Source organism: Nycticebus coucang, chromosome 12 (genome assembly GCF_027406575.1).
Source record: "Nycticebus coucang isolate mNycCou1 chromosome 12, mNycCou1.pri, whole genome shotgun sequence".
NCBI classification, from domain to species: Eukaryota; Metazoa; Chordata; class Mammalia; order Primates; family Lorisidae; genus Nycticebus; species Nycticebus coucang.
In genome coordinates, this window is record NC_069791.1 from 35,034,676 (window position 1) to 35,051,565 (window position 16,890).

Below are 16,890 nucleotides of genomic sequence, written 5' to 3' on the forward strand. Positions count from 1 at the left end.
AACTTTAATAAAGATTAGATTTTTAGAAATTCTGTGTTAACTGTATTAAGAAAGAAGCCCTTACCTTCCAACTGACCTACAGCTAAATAATAGCCATCAAAGCTTTCAGCAGCCATCCTAGGTTTCTGAAAGTCAAGTTTCTCCAAAATACCAAATACTGTCTTAGAATTACCAAAATAAGGTTGGCTGCAGAAGAAATAATGCATTAGTATAAGCAGTGTAAATTGCCCATCTGCTTGCCCATCAGGCAATCTTGGGTTTTAGACACATTGTATTTCAAAGCATTCAAATTGAAAACCTATTTCAACAGATGTTTTGTGCAATGTGTAGCAACTATTTCCATATTTTCCACATGACAAAACAAGCTGCCTTATGACCTCAATTTGCATTGACCTTTGCATAATCTTTGGGTTTGGAGTTGGACCTGCAAATATCTCTAGAACATTTAGGCTTCAAACAGTGGCCACTGTGTCCCCGGCTGTTGCCACCTGTGATGTAGGAGGGGACCAAGTGCTTTGGATACATTGCCTTTGCCCAACGCTGAGATAAAACAACTTTCTAAGTGACTGTGCAATAAGGCTTTCAGGCATAGGTCCCACCATTAATTACCTCTTGGAAATGAAAACCATAACATTATTTGAGTTGTAATAACATGAGCTGTCTACAATGGTTGACATTTATGGAATATGGACGTTAACACAATTTATATGTTACTGAAAAACGCTCATGCTCTGTAAAAATAGAATGCTCTATTAAAAATATCAGGGTTCATTAAAAACCACAGACTAATAGAAACTATTCACCATAGACATATTAAAGCACATATATACATATCTCAAAGGACACTCAATAATTAAAGAATAAACGACCTAGTTTAAGATGGGCAAGAGACTTAGACACTTCACAAAGAAGATATACAATGGCCAACCCACACATGAAAAAGTACATCATTAGTCATCAGAAAAATACAAATTAAAATCACAATGAAATACGCAGTCGAGTGGCTAAAATGAAAAGGACTGACATTCCCAAACAGTGAAGATGTGGGATACCCAGAACTCCCACCCAATGGGTTGGGGGCATGAAATACTAGAAACACCATGAAGACTGACAGTAATCTACAAAGTTAGAGCCACGACTACCCTAGGACCCAACAACTCTACTCCTAGACAGTTATTCTAAGTGAAATAAAAACATATGTCCACACAAAGACCTGTTACCTCGATGTTCATAGCAGCTTTATCCATCACAGCTCCAAACTGCAAGTGCTTTATACATCCAATAACAAAGGGAAAACACCAGATTTTGGAATGTTCATACAAAGAAATGCAACTCAACGATAAAGAAAAATTCACGATAAACACAACATAGATGAATCTCAAAATATTATGCTAAGGAAAAGAAGAGAAACACACAAAAATAACTGCTATAGTATAACTCAATTCTAGAATGGGCTGCCAAACTTACGCATCTGATCAGTGGCTGCTCCTTCTGATGGTGGAGGCAGAGAAGAGGCGTTGGCTAGCAAGTGGCACAAGGGAAGTTTCTGGGGTCACAGAAGTTCTGTGTTTCGATATGCCTTTATCTAACTGGTTGAACAATATACTTGGCATTTTATGCTATGTTAAGTATGCGTGAATAAACACAGGGTTTAGGAGATAAATAGGATTAGGAAGAAACCAGTAAAAAAATATATGCAATGCCACAGCCAGAGTACTAACCCACAATTATCAAATTATTAGTACTTGGGAAAATAACGTAGATCACTCAGACAGGCATTTTAAAATGCCGTACAGGATACCAGAAATGTTACGGGTATGCACAAAAATAATAGAGTGGAACAGCCAGTGATGCTTTAACTGGAACAGTGCCGGTGCCAAGCGGAGAAAATGCAGGTGGCAGTGGACCTCAGAGTCAGCGAGGCCGCCAGAGTGAAGGCGGAAGAGAGTGTGATCTGCAACAGATGAAGGCTCTGTGAGGCTGGGGTTGATCATCTACGAGAGTGGTTCTCAACCTCCTAATGCTGCAATGTATTTTCATTGTTAAAAAGGGATTGCAACCCATAGGCTGAGAACTGCTGATCTAGGGAGGGAGGCCCAGGTGCAGACACTTGTTTTCAATTTTCTCAAAATAAAGCTGAGAAAGCTCCTTTTGCCTGTTCAGCAGCAAAGCTAAGGATTTTTTTTTTCCTTTCCTGATGAAGATGAGAGTTCTTTTCCTACCAGTCCAGATCCTATTCCCAAGAAAACCATGAATGAAACCATATAACCTCCATATTACACTACATGTCATTCCCATTTCCCACTCACAAAGGTGGTGATCCATGTCATGCAAACACACTCTGGGACAGCATGTCTACCAACTAGGGCCAAACACTAGCTCCTAGTTTGCATTTGTTATGTTCTCTGTAATTTACAACAACCGCATTTAATGGAAGCTTCGAGAGGTAATGTGGTTTGCCCAACTTTATGCAGCTACTTTCTTTGTAGACTTTGAATTAGAACACAGGTTTAACTTTAAATCTGCAAGTTCACATGCAGATACGATACACAAATAAGGAATTATAATATACCAGAGCCTCTCAGAATCATTCCTCAAGGAAATGATTATGCTTCCTAAAGGCAATTCCTTCACTGTCTATTAAATTACAGACTTAATGAAGATTTCATATTAGACAGGGACAAGAGATAGTGAATACTAAGGGGGTGATAGTTTAATCAATTTGTCTATGATTTCTGTACACAAGATCAGCCTAACATGTTACATGCATACACTAGATCTAAGAAACTTAAATTTCTTTCTTAAAGCAAACACTCATTATCATTCAGTATGGCCTGTGTTAACAAGATAAACAAAGAGGTTTATACCTAAACAAAGAAGCAAAAGAAAGAAAATACATAAGGAACCACCCAAGAAATCTAACGTTCTGATGGCACATTTCACAGAGGCAAGCACTCATACGAGTGACATTGTAAGTCAGTTCCATCCCAGTGGCCCTGGAAAACTTGAACAAGATGACTTATTCAACATAAAATTTGGAATTTTTAACCAAATATTGCAAACAAATTTCTACCTCCAGCCTACAGACACTGACTGAGCACATTGATCTTAACATTGGGACAAACCATCTACATCCCTACACAATTTGCTATGAATCTTCTTTTTTTTTTTTGTAGAGACAGAATCTCACTGTACCGCCTCTGGTAGAGTGCCGTGGCGTCACACGGCTCACAGCAACCTCTAACTCTTGGGCTTACGCAATTCTCCTGCCTCAGCCTCCCGAGCAGCTGGGACTACAGGCGCCCGCCACAACGCCTGGCTATTTTTTTGTTGCAGTTTGGCCGGGGCTGGGTTTGAACCCGCCACCCTCGGCATATGGGGCCGGCGCCCTACTCACTGAGCCACAGGCGCCACCCTATGAATCTTCTTAGATGTATCAGAAAGCAATGCCTTTAAACATTTTATGAATTTATTAAACTACCAGAGAGAGTCCAGAAAAGCTAAATAGATTGAAATATTTTTGTTTTCTGACTCAGAATTCAAGCGTCTGACTCAGAATTCAAACAGCCTGGGTGGCAGTGATCATGGTGGGATGGGTGTGAATGTGTTTGTGTGATAACTGTCCTACCTCATTGGCATTTGTTCACAGTCTATCTGGAATATATGCCACATTGTGAAAATGTGTGCTGTGTAAATTTCTCTCTTCCATCAAAGTCTGACTGTTAAAGCATCATTAGCTCTTCAGGCTGGGCACTGTGGCTCACACCTATAATCTTAGCACTCTGGGAGGCCAAGGCAGGAGGATCACTTGAACTCAGGAGTTTGAGATCAGCCTGAGCAAGAGTGAGATCCCCATCTCTACTTAAAATAGAAAAATTCGCTGGGTGTGGTTGTAGGCTCCTGTAGTCCCAGCTACTTGGGAGGCTGAGGCAGGAGGATCGCCTGAACCCAGAAATTTGAGGTTGCTATGAGAGAGGCTGAGAGGGAGACTCTGTCTCAAAAATAAATAAATAAAAAGAAGAAAGATCTTCATAAGCAAATGATCTTATGAGCAAAATCCTGGTATGTACGTCTTCTTGGGGCAGCAAATGACACAAACAAATAAGGGAGTTCATAAATCTGAGCAGATTATGAGCAACTCAAGACAAAAAGGAAGTATCCACCCTACTGTATCCAGAACAAAATACATGCATTCAGTCCAGGACAGCTTTCATATTCCAGTTTTAGTAATATTTGAATCAATTATCCCCTGAGGACAAACAGGGAAGATAATGATAGCAAGTTCATAACATCAAGAATGGATACTTTGTAGCCGGGCATTGTGGCGGGCGCCTGTAGTCCCAGCTACTCGGGAGGCTGAGGCAAGAGAATTGCTTACGCCCAGGAGTTGGAGGTTGCTGTGAGCTGTGTGAGGCCACGGCACTCTACCGAGGGCCAGAAAGTGAGACTCTGTCTCTACAAAAAAAAAAAAAAAAAAAAGAATGGATACTTTGGTATAAGTTGCAAAAGTTGACTCTTCCAGGAAGGTACTTTAAGGAAATCACGGGGAGAGAGTCATGAATTCTTAGTAGTTTACAAAACTGGAGTATAATATCGATTTGATCAAAAGATGGTAGCAAAAGATGAGTCCTCTGAGAAGTATCTAAAGCAGACACACCTTCAATGAAATCTGGAATGCCTTATGATTCATGTTTCAACATGAACAGTTCTAATCACAAGGGAAGCTTCTCCAAAGCTCTCTGAGCAATAGTAAAATAATATACAGACTATGCAATTGAAAGCGGGCTTTACATTGCCTGACAGAATCAACTGAACTAAACTCAACCTTAGAATTATTGAACACTGGAAAGTTCTTAAAGGTTTAATAACAATAAAATGTTGAATGACCATTGCTATTTTGAAACTAGACAATCCCTTAAACTGTTGAGTAGCTTTCTCAAATAACAGTAGAAAGGGCACAATAAATCCAAAACAAACATGAGCCTGAAAATTTCATCTCTAGATTATATCAAGCTTATCTTTAGTTGTTTATTCCTCAAAGCAAGTAACTTTCTATAAAAAGGACCTTTCTACTGATAGAGCAAGAAGCTGGCTTAACAAAAGCAGTTATCTGATAAGAGGCTAAATAAGTTTTATTTTTGCCACACTATATTTCTAGAATGAAACTGGCTTATAAACAATGATATCCATAATTTGACAATTGTCTTCTCCCATAAATCCTTTTTAAAGCCTTATGCACGTTTAGGTCATGTGCAAAAATGATAAAGATCCCAATTTTTTAAATACAAAATATGCATGAAAAGAATGCATTAAAATTTAAAAAGAATTTGTATACATAATGTCTTGATACACAAATTTATAATTATTTTGTCCAACCCCCTAAAATCACCATTTATAAGAAAATAGACAGGGCATTTTCTACCATATGACGTGTTAAATCTAGCTAATAAAAACAGGGTAGGATATGTAAACAGTCTGTAAGGTCAAATATCCCATACGTGCAAGACTTTTCTTCTTGTTTACTTTTAGAGATATTGAGAAGTTTCATTTTATTTTAAAGAAAAAACAGTCACAGATAAATTCAGCTTGTAATAAACAACCCAAAAGGAGACTTACTGGTTAAATCCACGTACCTCCTCACCAAGCAAACCTTTCTGGAAATCCTTCTGCCCTTTCGAACCATTTCATTGCCATCAACTCAGTAATAATACCTCAGCTGTAAGCTAGAAAAATGGCTGTAGCCCTTTGCCCCACCTCAGGGTGAACCTACATGGGGCTTCAGTGAATATTTGCTACTCACTTTTCAGTTTTCTTGTCTTCTGCTCAAGTGTCTGGCAGGCGTTCGATAACTCAGTATTTATAGTTTGGAGGTTCCATTGTTCTGAAATTGCTTCCTCTAATTTGTGCAGTAAAGACGCAGCTTCTTCCCGGGCAGAGTAGGCTGCCCGATCTCGATCCTTAACCTGGAGGTGGACAGTTAATACTGGATCTTAATCGTGTGGCCAAGAAAGAAAGCAATTGCAAGCACTTATTCCGATCACACACACACCAAATTGAAAATGTGCTTTTCTTCTCAGGGAAGCGATAAGCCTCTCCTGGACTTCTGCAATTGTGTGTTTGCCTGGGCTTGGTGAGCTGAGCTATTTCTACAGCGGCACAGTCCTGATATGTCAAGTTGCCTCTTTCTGCAAAGTTGCCTGTTTCATCAGCAGACTGTTGACACCGCCTCTCTTACACTCCCCCCTGTACTTCCCCCGCTGGCTGCGTCGCTAGGGACTGAACTTCACAGTTCCTCTTTGTTTTATTTTTTTTAATTGTTGTTCTTCCTCCTCCATTTTTGTTTCATCGGAGGAGACTTGCCCTGAATATAATGTAGCCCAGGGCCAGCCTACCTGTTCCCCTGCGTCCGCCAACCGTTGGCTGGCTTCCTGGAGCCTCTTCCTGAGGATGGCTTCCTGGCTGACAGCATCTTCTTGCAGTTGCTTAATGGTTTCTACTTGTTTCTGACTAGAGTCAAAAAAAGAAAGAAAAAAAGTGCAAACCACAAGCTGTCAGTGACATTTCACCTAAGAGTCATGCTAGGAACTTGTGACAAATTCAAACTGAATGCACTTCCTCCGAGATCAGAGGGAAAAGGGAAAGTATGTACACGCATATAAATGCGGTACAAATATAAAATCTTAAGTAAAGCAATCACATTGATCCCTCGCCTGATACCCCCACTTGACAGGCAAGGACATTGAGTTTCCTGTTTCATACGGCTATGTTCGGTTCCCACAAGCTACGTTCACAGTACTAAGCATCGGTTGCCAGTTGCTTAGAGGATGGCTCTACAAGGAGGTCAGGGTGACAGGTGCGACATTTACACATCATAGCTAGATTTTGCAGAAAAAGGAAAGAAAAAAAAGGGAGGGAACAAAGAGAAGACAAAAAGAAAAAAACAGAAAAAAAAAAAGAAAAAGAGAGCTTTGTGTCATGACTGTGCCTTTTCTCCTTAAAGGACTGTCAGTCATGGTATAAACAGGTGTCACGCGCACAGAAGGACAGTGCCCATGAAAGCTGGCTGCTGACACTTCCACTGTGGTCCTCTTTCTTGAAGCCCTTCCCCTCCCCCCACCCCACCGTAAATCTCATGGTGTCATTAAGTTACTCCTCGTTTAAATCTAGTACTAATCTCCAAAATACATAAAAATCCATTTATTCTGTTAGCTGATGAGAATATGAGATCAGAGCCACATGTCAACACACCAAGGGTGAGCTAGAAACAATTTTACTTAAATAAAAGGGGGATGATAAGACTTTCAAAGCAGTGAGGAAGATGCAGGCCTTCTGCTTGCCTCTAACTGTTAATACAGAACCAGAATCCCACAAAGACTGGCCTAAAACCAGCCCGTGGCTATGAGGAGGACAGGAGAGGCAAGAATGGCCTCATAGAATGCTTTACCATACTGGTAAACAAGCAGACGGAAGTCTAAACAAAAACAAAAGCTGCCTAAATCACCACACACATTTTACTGAGAATTCTTCAGTAGCTTATAGTCAGCTGTTTTTTGTTTGCGGCTTTTTGTTGTTGTTGTTAACCATTGCAGAACCTTTAATAGGAGATTTACCCTCTTAACAAATGTTTAAGCATATAACACAGGCATGATGTTATACAGCCGATCACTAGAATTTATTCATCTTGCATAACTAAAACTCTATACTGATTAAGCAGCAACTCTTCATTTCCCCTCCCCCCAACCCCTGGACATTCCCATTCTACTCTGTACTTGTGTGAGTTTAACTATTTTAGATACCTCAGATAAGTGGGATTGTGCAGCATTTTTCCTTCTGGGACTATCTGGTTTCTATTTTTTTTTTTTTTTTTTGTAGAGACAGAGTCTCACTTTATGGCCCTCCGTAGAGTGCCGTGGCCTCACACAGCTCACAGCAACCTCCAACTCCTGGGTTTAAGCGATTCTCTTGCCTCAGCCTCCCGAGTAGCTGGGACTACAGGCGCCCGCCACAACACCCAGCTATTTTTTTGTTGCAGTTTGGCCAGGGCCGGGTTTGAACCCGCCACTCTCGGTATATGGGGCCGGCGCCTTACCGACTGAGCCACAGGCGCCGCCAAGGGACTATCTGATTTCATTTGCAATAATGTCCTCCAGGGACATCCATGTTGTCACATGTGACAGGATTTCCTTCTTTTAAGGATGAATAATACTGCGTTGTATGTATATACCACAATTTTTTTATCTGTCTGTGAACATTTATGTTGTTTCCAAACTTGGCTGTTATGAATAATACTGCAATGAACACACGAATGTAAATATCTCATCCAGATCCAGATTTCTGATATTTGGGGTAAATACCCAGGTGGGGTTGCTGGATCATATGATTGTTCTATTTTTAATATTTTGAGGAAATTCCATAATGTTCTTTGCAGATTGCCTGCACCATTTCACGTGCCTATCAATGATATACAAGGGTTTCAGTGCCTCCACATCCTCACCAACATTTGTCACCTTTTTTGTTTTTTATAAAGGCGTTCGAACCAGGTGTGAGACAATATCTAATCATGGTTTTAATTTGCATTTCTCTGATTAGTAATGTTGAGCATCTTTTCATACACCTGTTGAACACTTACACAGCTTTTGAAAAATGTTTATTCGAGTCCTTTACCCATTTTAAAACCAGTTTTTTTTTGTTACTGAGTTGTTTTTTTTGATATTTTTGATATTGACCACTTATCAGATATATAATTTACAAATATGTTCTCCTATTTTGTAGGTTGACATTTCACTGTTCTTTGCTGTGCAAAAGATTATGCCAGTACCATGCTGATTTAACAACCATAGCTTTGTAATATGTTTTCAAATCCAGAGGGCAATGCCTCCATATTTGTTCTTCTTTCTCAAGATTGTCTATTCAGGATCCTTTTGGCTCCAAAAGAATTTTAGCATTTTTTTCTATTTCTGCAAAAAATGTTATTGAAGTTTTTGATAGGGATTACATTGAAACTATGGATCACTTTGGGTAGCATGAACATTTTAACAATTTCAAGTCTTCAAATCCATGAACACAGGATGTCTTTTCATTTATTAGTGTCTTCTTTAATTTCTCTCATGAATATTTTGTAGTTTTCACTATGTCTTTTACCTTTTTAAATTTATTACTAAGTATTCTTTTTGCAATTTAAATAAGGTTTTCTTTTTCAGATAATTTGTTGTTACTATACAGAAACGAAACTGATTTTTGTATTTTGATTTTGTATTCTTCAACTTTTACAGAATTTGTTTGTTCTCATAGTTTTTTTGTGGAATCATTAGGATTTTCTACATAGAAGATCATATCAGCTAAAGAAATAAATTTACTTCTTCCTTTTCAATCTATATGCTTTTTCCTCCCTTACATAAATGCTCTGGCTAGGACTTCCAATACTATGTTGGAAAGAAGTGGCAAGAGTGACATTCTGGCATTATTTCTGATTTTAGAAGAAAAACTTTGTTTTTCACCATTAAGTAAGATGCTAACTGTGGGCTTTTCACATATGACTTTTATTATATTGTGGTAGTTTTCTTCGATTCCTAGTTTGTTGACAGTTTTCATATAAAAGATTTGAATTTTGTCCAATGCTTTTTCTTCCTCTGTTGAGATGATCATGCAATATTTACCCTGTTAATACAGTATGTCACATAAATTGATTTGTATATGTTGAATCATTCCTGCATCACAGAGATAAATTCCACTTGGTCACAGTATATGAGCCTTTTAATAGCTGTTGAACTTGGTTCATATTTTCTTAAAGATTTTGCTTCTATATTCATCAACAATACAATCCTGGAGTTTTCTTTTCTTGTAGTGTCTTTGCTTGGCTTTGGTATCAGGGTAATGTTGGTCTCATAAGATGTGTTTAGAAATATTCCCTCCTTTATACATTTTTTGAAGAGTTTCAGAATTGGCATTAACATTCTTCAGATCTTTAGTGGAATATATCAGTAAAGTCATTCATCCCAGGCTTTTCTTTCTTGGGAGCTGTTCAGTTGCTAACTTAAATGTCTTTCTAGTTATGGGTTTTATATTTTCTATTTTGTATTTCTTCATCATCCAGCCTTGGTAAGGTGCGTGTCTGTAGAAATTTATCCATTGCTTCTATGTTATCTAACTTGTTGACATATAATTACAGTAGTCTTTTATGGTCCTTCATATTTTTTGTGGCTTTGTGACATCTTCCTTCTCTTTTTCTTAGTCCAACTAAATCTTTGCTCATTTTGCTTCTCTTTTTAGAAAACAAGTCAGTTTTGTTGCCTTTTCTTCTTTTTTTTAAATTTCTGCTCTAATCTTTCTTGTTTCCTCCTGCTGATAATTTTGGGCTCATGTTGTTCTTTTTCTAGTTCTTTTGGATATTGAGTTCTTTTTTAATGTGTTTATCACTATAAAATTCTTAGTACTGCTTTTGCTGCAACCCATGTTGTTTTTGTTTCCATTTGTCTCAAGATTTTTTTTCTTTTCCTTTTCTTTTTTTCTTCCCCACTCCCCCACCATAGGGGAATACCAGAGAACTTAAAGCATTTCCAAACCCAGGGTTCTGTGCCTGGAATTCTTTTTTCATTTAGTTTTTTAAATTTCAAATTAATATGACGGTACAAATTTTTAGGTTCTATTATTCTCATTTCCAGGGCAAAGTTCCAGTTGAAAAAGAGTCCTTCTCCCAGGTCCTTTTGATTTCTTTGTTGAACCGTTTGTTGTTCAGGAGTGTATTGTTATTGTTTAATTTCCACATGTTTGTGCATTTTCCAACTTTCTTTCTAGATTGCTAGTTTCATTCCATTGTGGTAGGAAAAAGATAATATGCCTTCAAGCCTCTTAAATCTGTTAAAATTTGTGACTTAACATGTGATCTGTTCTGAAGGATGTTCCATGTGCAAGTGAGAGGCTCTATATTCTGCTGTACTTGGGTGGCATGTCCTATATCTATCTGTTGGGTCCACTTTATAGATTTTCTGTCTGTCTAGATGGTCCATCCATTATTGAAACTGAAATACTGAATTCTCCTACTGTCCTTGTGTTCCTGTCTATTCTTCTTCCTTCAGGTCTGCCAGTGTTAGCTTCAGACATTTAGATGCTCTGATATTGGGTACACAGATGATAACTGTTATGCCTTCCTGGTGGACTGACTCTTCTATCATCATATAACATCCTTTTTTCTCCCATGATAGTTTCTGACATAAAGTCTATTTTGTCTCATATAAGTATAGTCACCCATGATGCTTTCTTTTGGTTGATATTTGTATGGAATATCTTTTTCCATCTCTTTACCTTCAGCCTATTGGTATACTTGAATCTAAAATGAATCTCTTAGGTCAGGTGTACAGGGTCACATCTATAATCCCAGCACGTAGGGAGGCTAAGGCAAGAAGATCACGTGAGGCATTTAAGGCCAGCCTGGGCAATACAGCAAGGCTCTATATGTACAAAAATTAGCCAGGTGTGGTGACACATGAAGTAGGAGGATTGCTTGAGCCCAGGAGTTTAAGTCTGCTGTGAGCTATGATCACACCACTGCACTCTATCTAGCCCAGGTGAAAGAGTAAGACCACATCTCTAAAAATAAGTAACAGCATGCTGAAAACAGCATATAGTTGGATCTTGGGTTGGTTTTTTTTTTTTTTTTTTTTTTTTTTTTTTGTAGAGACAGAGTCTCACTTTACGGCCCTCGGTAGAGTGCTGTGGCCTCACACAGCTCACAGCAACCTCCAACTTCTGGGCTTAAGCGATTCTCTTGCCTCAGCCTCCCAAGTAGCTGGGACTATAGGTGCCCGCCACAACGCCTGGCTATTTTTTGGTTGCAGTTCAGCCAGGGCTGGGTTTGAACCCGCCACCCTCAGTATATGGGGCCGGCGCCTTACCAACTGAGCCACAGGTGCCACCCTAGATCTTGGGTTTTAAAAAGATTCTAAGTACGTCTTCATAAAGTTCAGTCCATTTACATTTAAAGTAAATTATTAACAGGAATAGACTTACTATTGCCATTTTGTAGTTTTCTGTCTTATAATTCTTTTGTCTTTCTTTTCCTCTCTTATCTTCCTTTGAATTTTATTGATTTTATTTTGTATTGATATGCTTTAATTCTCCTCTTTGTGCTTCTTCCTTGGGTATTTTCTTTGTGGTTACCATGCGGGTTACATACAACATCTTGTGGTTATAACAATCTATTTTAAGCTGATAACAACTTTAATCACTTACAAAGGCTATACGTTTACTCATCCCCTCCTTACACCCTATGTCACTGACATCACAATTTATAACCTTTTCTTTTGTATCCATTAATATATTTTATAGTTATAGTTATAATACTTTTATACTAGAATTACTTATGTAATTACCATTGTATAAGTATTTACACCAGTCTGTGTTTTATCTATATGTTTATCTTTACAGATCTTGTGAATTTTTTTTTCCAGGCTAATTTTTTTTTTTTTTTAATTTATTGTTGGGGATTCATTGAGGGTACAAGAAACCAGATTACACTGATTGCCTTTGTTAGGCAAAGTCCTTCTTGCAATCGTGTCTTGCCCCCCAAAAGTGTGGCACACACCAAGGCCCCACCCCCTCCCTCCTTTCCTCTCTCTTCTCTCCCCTTCCCCACCCCCACTGTGACCTTGTCATTAATTGCCCTCATATCAAAATTGAGTACATAGGATTCATGCTTCTCCATTCTTGTGAAGCTTTACTAAGAATAATGTCTTCCACGTCCATCCAAATTAATACAAAGGATGTCAAGTCTCCATTTTTTTTAACAGCTGAATAGTATTCCATGGTATACATATACCACAGCTTGTTAATCCATTCCTGGGTTGGTGGGCATTTAGGCTGTTTCCACATTTTGGCGATTGTAAATTGAGCTGCAATAAACAGTCTAGAGCAAATGTTCTTAGGATAAAAGGACTTTTTCCTTCTGTGTAGATACCCAGTAATGGGATTGCAGGATCAAATGGGAGGTCTAGCCTGACCTCCTTTGAGGGTTCTCCATACTTCCTTCCAAAAAGGTTGCATTAGTTTGCAGTTTACCAGTGAATTTAACATTGTCACATGCTGTTGTATTGCTGTTAAGCATCATTTTTTTTTCAACTTGAAGAACCCCTTTTAGCATTTCTTGTATGGCAGGTCTAGTAAATAAACTCCCTCAGATTCTGTTTGTCTGGGAAAATTTTATCTTCATTTTTGTAGAGCAGTTCTTTCATCTACAGTATAGTATTATTGTACTTTCAGCCCCTTGAGCATATCATCCACTCACTTCTGGTCTCCAAGGTTTCTGCTAAATTTGCTGATAGTCTTTTGGATATTTCCTCTTATGTAATCAGTCATCTTTATCTTGTTGCTTTCAAAATATTCTGTCTTTGACTTTTGATAATTTGATTATAATATCTCGATGTAGGTTTCTTTAGGTTCATCTACTTGGGATCTGTTAGGCCTCCTGGATCTGAAAGTGTATCTCCTTCCCCAGATTTGCCATTATTTCTTTGACTAACCTTTTTTCTCTTTTCTCACTCTCACTTCCTCTGGACTTTAATAACATATTATTCCACTTGGTGATATCCTATAAGTCCCTTAGGCTTTGTTCACTGTATTTTTTTTTCTTTTTGCTCTGACTAGATAATTTCTAATAATCTGTCTTCAAGTTCACTGATGTTTTCTTCCACTTGATCTAGTCTGCTATTGAACCCCTCCAGTGAATTTTTCAGTTCAATTATCGATTATTCAAGTCCAAGATTTGTTGGGTACAAATATTTTAATATTTTCTATCTTTTTGTCAAAATTCTCATTTTATTCATGCATTGTTCTCTAGACTTTGTTGAACATCTTTACTGGATTCTCTGTCAGGTGAATAATGTATCTCTGTGTAATTAAGGTCAATTTCTGGAGATTTATTTTGTTCCTTTAAGACATTTTCTTATTTCTTTATATTCCTTGTGTATTTGTGCTTTTACTCACACATTAGAAAAAATATCCAACCTCTCTGGTCTTCATAGACTGGTCTCATAAAGAAGAAAATCTTTCATCAGTCCAGAATCCAGAGATTCTGCAGGAACTCTCAAATATGCACACCAGTCCCAACCATTGTTTTTTTCCTTCACAGCCCCCAACCATCTAGACCAGTGGTTCTCAACCTTCCTAATGCCGTGACCCTTTAATACAGTTCCTTATGTTGTGGTGACCCCCAACCAAAAAATTATTTTCATTGCTACTTCATAACTGTAATTTTGCTACTGTTATGAATCGTAATGTAAATACCTGATATGCAGGATGGTCTTAGGCGACCCCTGTGAAAGGGTCGTTTGACCCCCAAAGGGGTCGCAACCCACAGGTTGAGACCTGGATATGGACTATGCCAGATCCTACCAATATTCTGAGACAGATCAGGCAGAAGCCAATTCCCTGGGCAGCTCCCAGAAAAGTTGCTACATCAGAGACATGGTCCAATTCTTTCATCCACCCACCACCAGGGAGAAAATGGTATCTGGAGTTTTCCACCTGCTTGCATTGTACCAAGCTGGGGCCAGGGATTCTGGCAAGAGTATGCATCCTAGTTCAAACTACCTTGTTTCAGTGGCCTCCAGGCATCTAGAGTAGACCAGGTCCCATTAGCACCAGGAAACAGGTGAAACAAAAGCGAGTACCTTGGGCAGCCCTCAGAATAGCTGGAATGTTAGACATGTGGAATAATTCATTTGTTCCCCAAGGAGAAGTGGGAGATGGAGATTTTTTCTGATCATATGTCACGATGCTGGGGATAAGGATCATGGTAAGGGTTCCTCAAATTTTCTTACCATTTTTCATATGGCTGGCATGCAGGAACCTCTCAACTAGTTTCTGAATTTCTCACAAAGGAAATTTGCTCGTGTACAGTTGAATTCTCTTTGGGGAGAGGTCCAAGACTTTCTATTCCATTCCAAGTGATCTTTTTGACATTATTTTCTCTGTGGTGCATGTTATCTTTAAATACATCAGTTTTATCTACTTTTCTCTCTTCCAAGAATAGCTGAGCTTTCAAAAAGTGTCTATTATCTTCCAAGAGAAAGCAAAAGGACTTTAAGGACCATCTGAAACCCATATTTAATAACACTAATACTTTCAATCACTTACAGATGGGTCATTATGAAAGTTCTGACATACACAAAAATCAAGCAAAGTGAAATCTATGCAGAAGAGAACACATAAAACCCTCCCAGCAATGCCAATAAGCTTAGCAAGTTGAAACTTTCATGAGCAAATCAGAAAAGATGCTGTCAACTGTGTTTCTTAGCAGTGAAACAATGGACTGTAACAGTCTGTCTCAAAACTTTTGTAGTGACTTACTTATGTATTTCCATCTATAAGACAATAGATAACCTTTTTTGTGTGTGTGTGAGACAGAGTCTCACTATGTTGCCCTCAGTAGAGTGCTGTGGCATCACAGCTCACAGAAACCTTAAACTCTTGGACTTAAACGATTCTCTTGCCTCAGCCTCCCAAGTAGTTGGGACTACAGGCACCCGCCACAACACCCAGCTATTTTTTTGTTGCAGTTGTCATTGCTGTTTAGCCAGCCTGGGTTGAGTTTGAACCTGCCAGCCTGGGTGTATGTGACAGGTGCCCTACCCCCTGAGCTATGTATGCATGCCGCCCAAATAACTTTTATAAACTTTATTAATCATAGTCTTAGATACAACTTTTCCCAAAAAATCAGATAGTACTGTTAAAGATATTCAGCAGATGTTGAACCTTTGAAGATTCTTCTCCCATAGAAATTTTTATTATGTTGTTAAGAGGTCTATGTATTAGCTTTCAATGTGTGTGATTTAACACCTTTCCTTGGTAACATGTTCAAACGTTAAATCGTGATTTCTATTCCAATACGTGCTGTCTCTCTCAAACTTTTCCATCTAAATAGTAAACTATTCACCTAGTATTCAAACCCAAATCTTTTAAGTTAAGGCTGACTCCTCTCTTTCTTGACCTCTCCACATTTAATTCACTAGCATATTGGATCTGGTCTACCCAAAAACTATAGTCTGAATCTAATCATTTCTTACCGTCCCCATGACTGCTGCCTGGGCCAACAGTACACCACCTATCTGGATTACTGCAATATTGACTAAATGTTTGGACCATGACTCGGTAAATATTTTATATTTCAGACCAGTACACACACACACTTAACTGAAACAAACATTTTATTAAGCACTATCAACTCTATATGTAATGCATTCTGATATTTCCTATTTTTTAAAATGAGTCAAAAATTGATATCAGAATCTCTAAATGGTGATCTATTGTTGAAAAAAAAGAAAAATCCTTGGGCGGCACCTGTGGCTCAAAGGAGTAGGGCGCCGGCCCCATATACTGGAGGTGACAGGTCCAAATCTGGCCCCGGCCAAAAAGTAAAAAAAAATCCTCTTCTCAGTGATCTCACTCTTGCCCTCTGTAATAATTCTCCACCTAGTAGATCTTTCAAAACACAAATCATATCTCTTCTCTGCTTGTAACTCCCAGATGGCTTCCTCCCATGCTTGGAATAAAATTCTGACTATTGGAAGTAGATGGACTCCCAGGAGTATGTGTGACCTGCCCCCAGCCTGCCCCTCTGGTCCCATCTCCTGTCTCAGCCCAGCCACACTGGCTTCTCACTCAGACACACCGAGCTCCCTACACCTCATGGTCTTTGCAACAACTGCGTTCTCTAGCCCTAAACACTCAGATCATCCCACAGCTCTTCTCACACTTCACTCCGCTCTCCACTCGATTCTGTATGCTCAGGACTCGCCTGGCCATTCTTTCTAAAATGGGCTCCTCCTGCCCCGTCATTCTCTATCTTCTTTTCCTGCTTTACTTTTCTCCACATCCCTTACCACTTCCTGGCATGAT

The 16,890-nt window shown here is 38.8% G+C and overlaps 1 protein-coding gene across 1 annotated transcript in view; it reads right to left on the minus strand.

The window, feature by feature from the left end:
* Positions 1-16,890, minus strand: part of IRAG2 (inositol 1,4,5-triphosphate receptor associated 2) — a 97,833-nt gene that overhangs the window by 47,210 nt on the left and 33,733 nt on the right. The window contains 2 exon segments of the mRNA XM_053554358.1: positions 5,801-5,963; positions 6,393-6,507. Of these exon segments, the coding sequence (XP_053410333.1) occupies positions 5,801-5,963; positions 6,393-6,507 (278 nt within the window).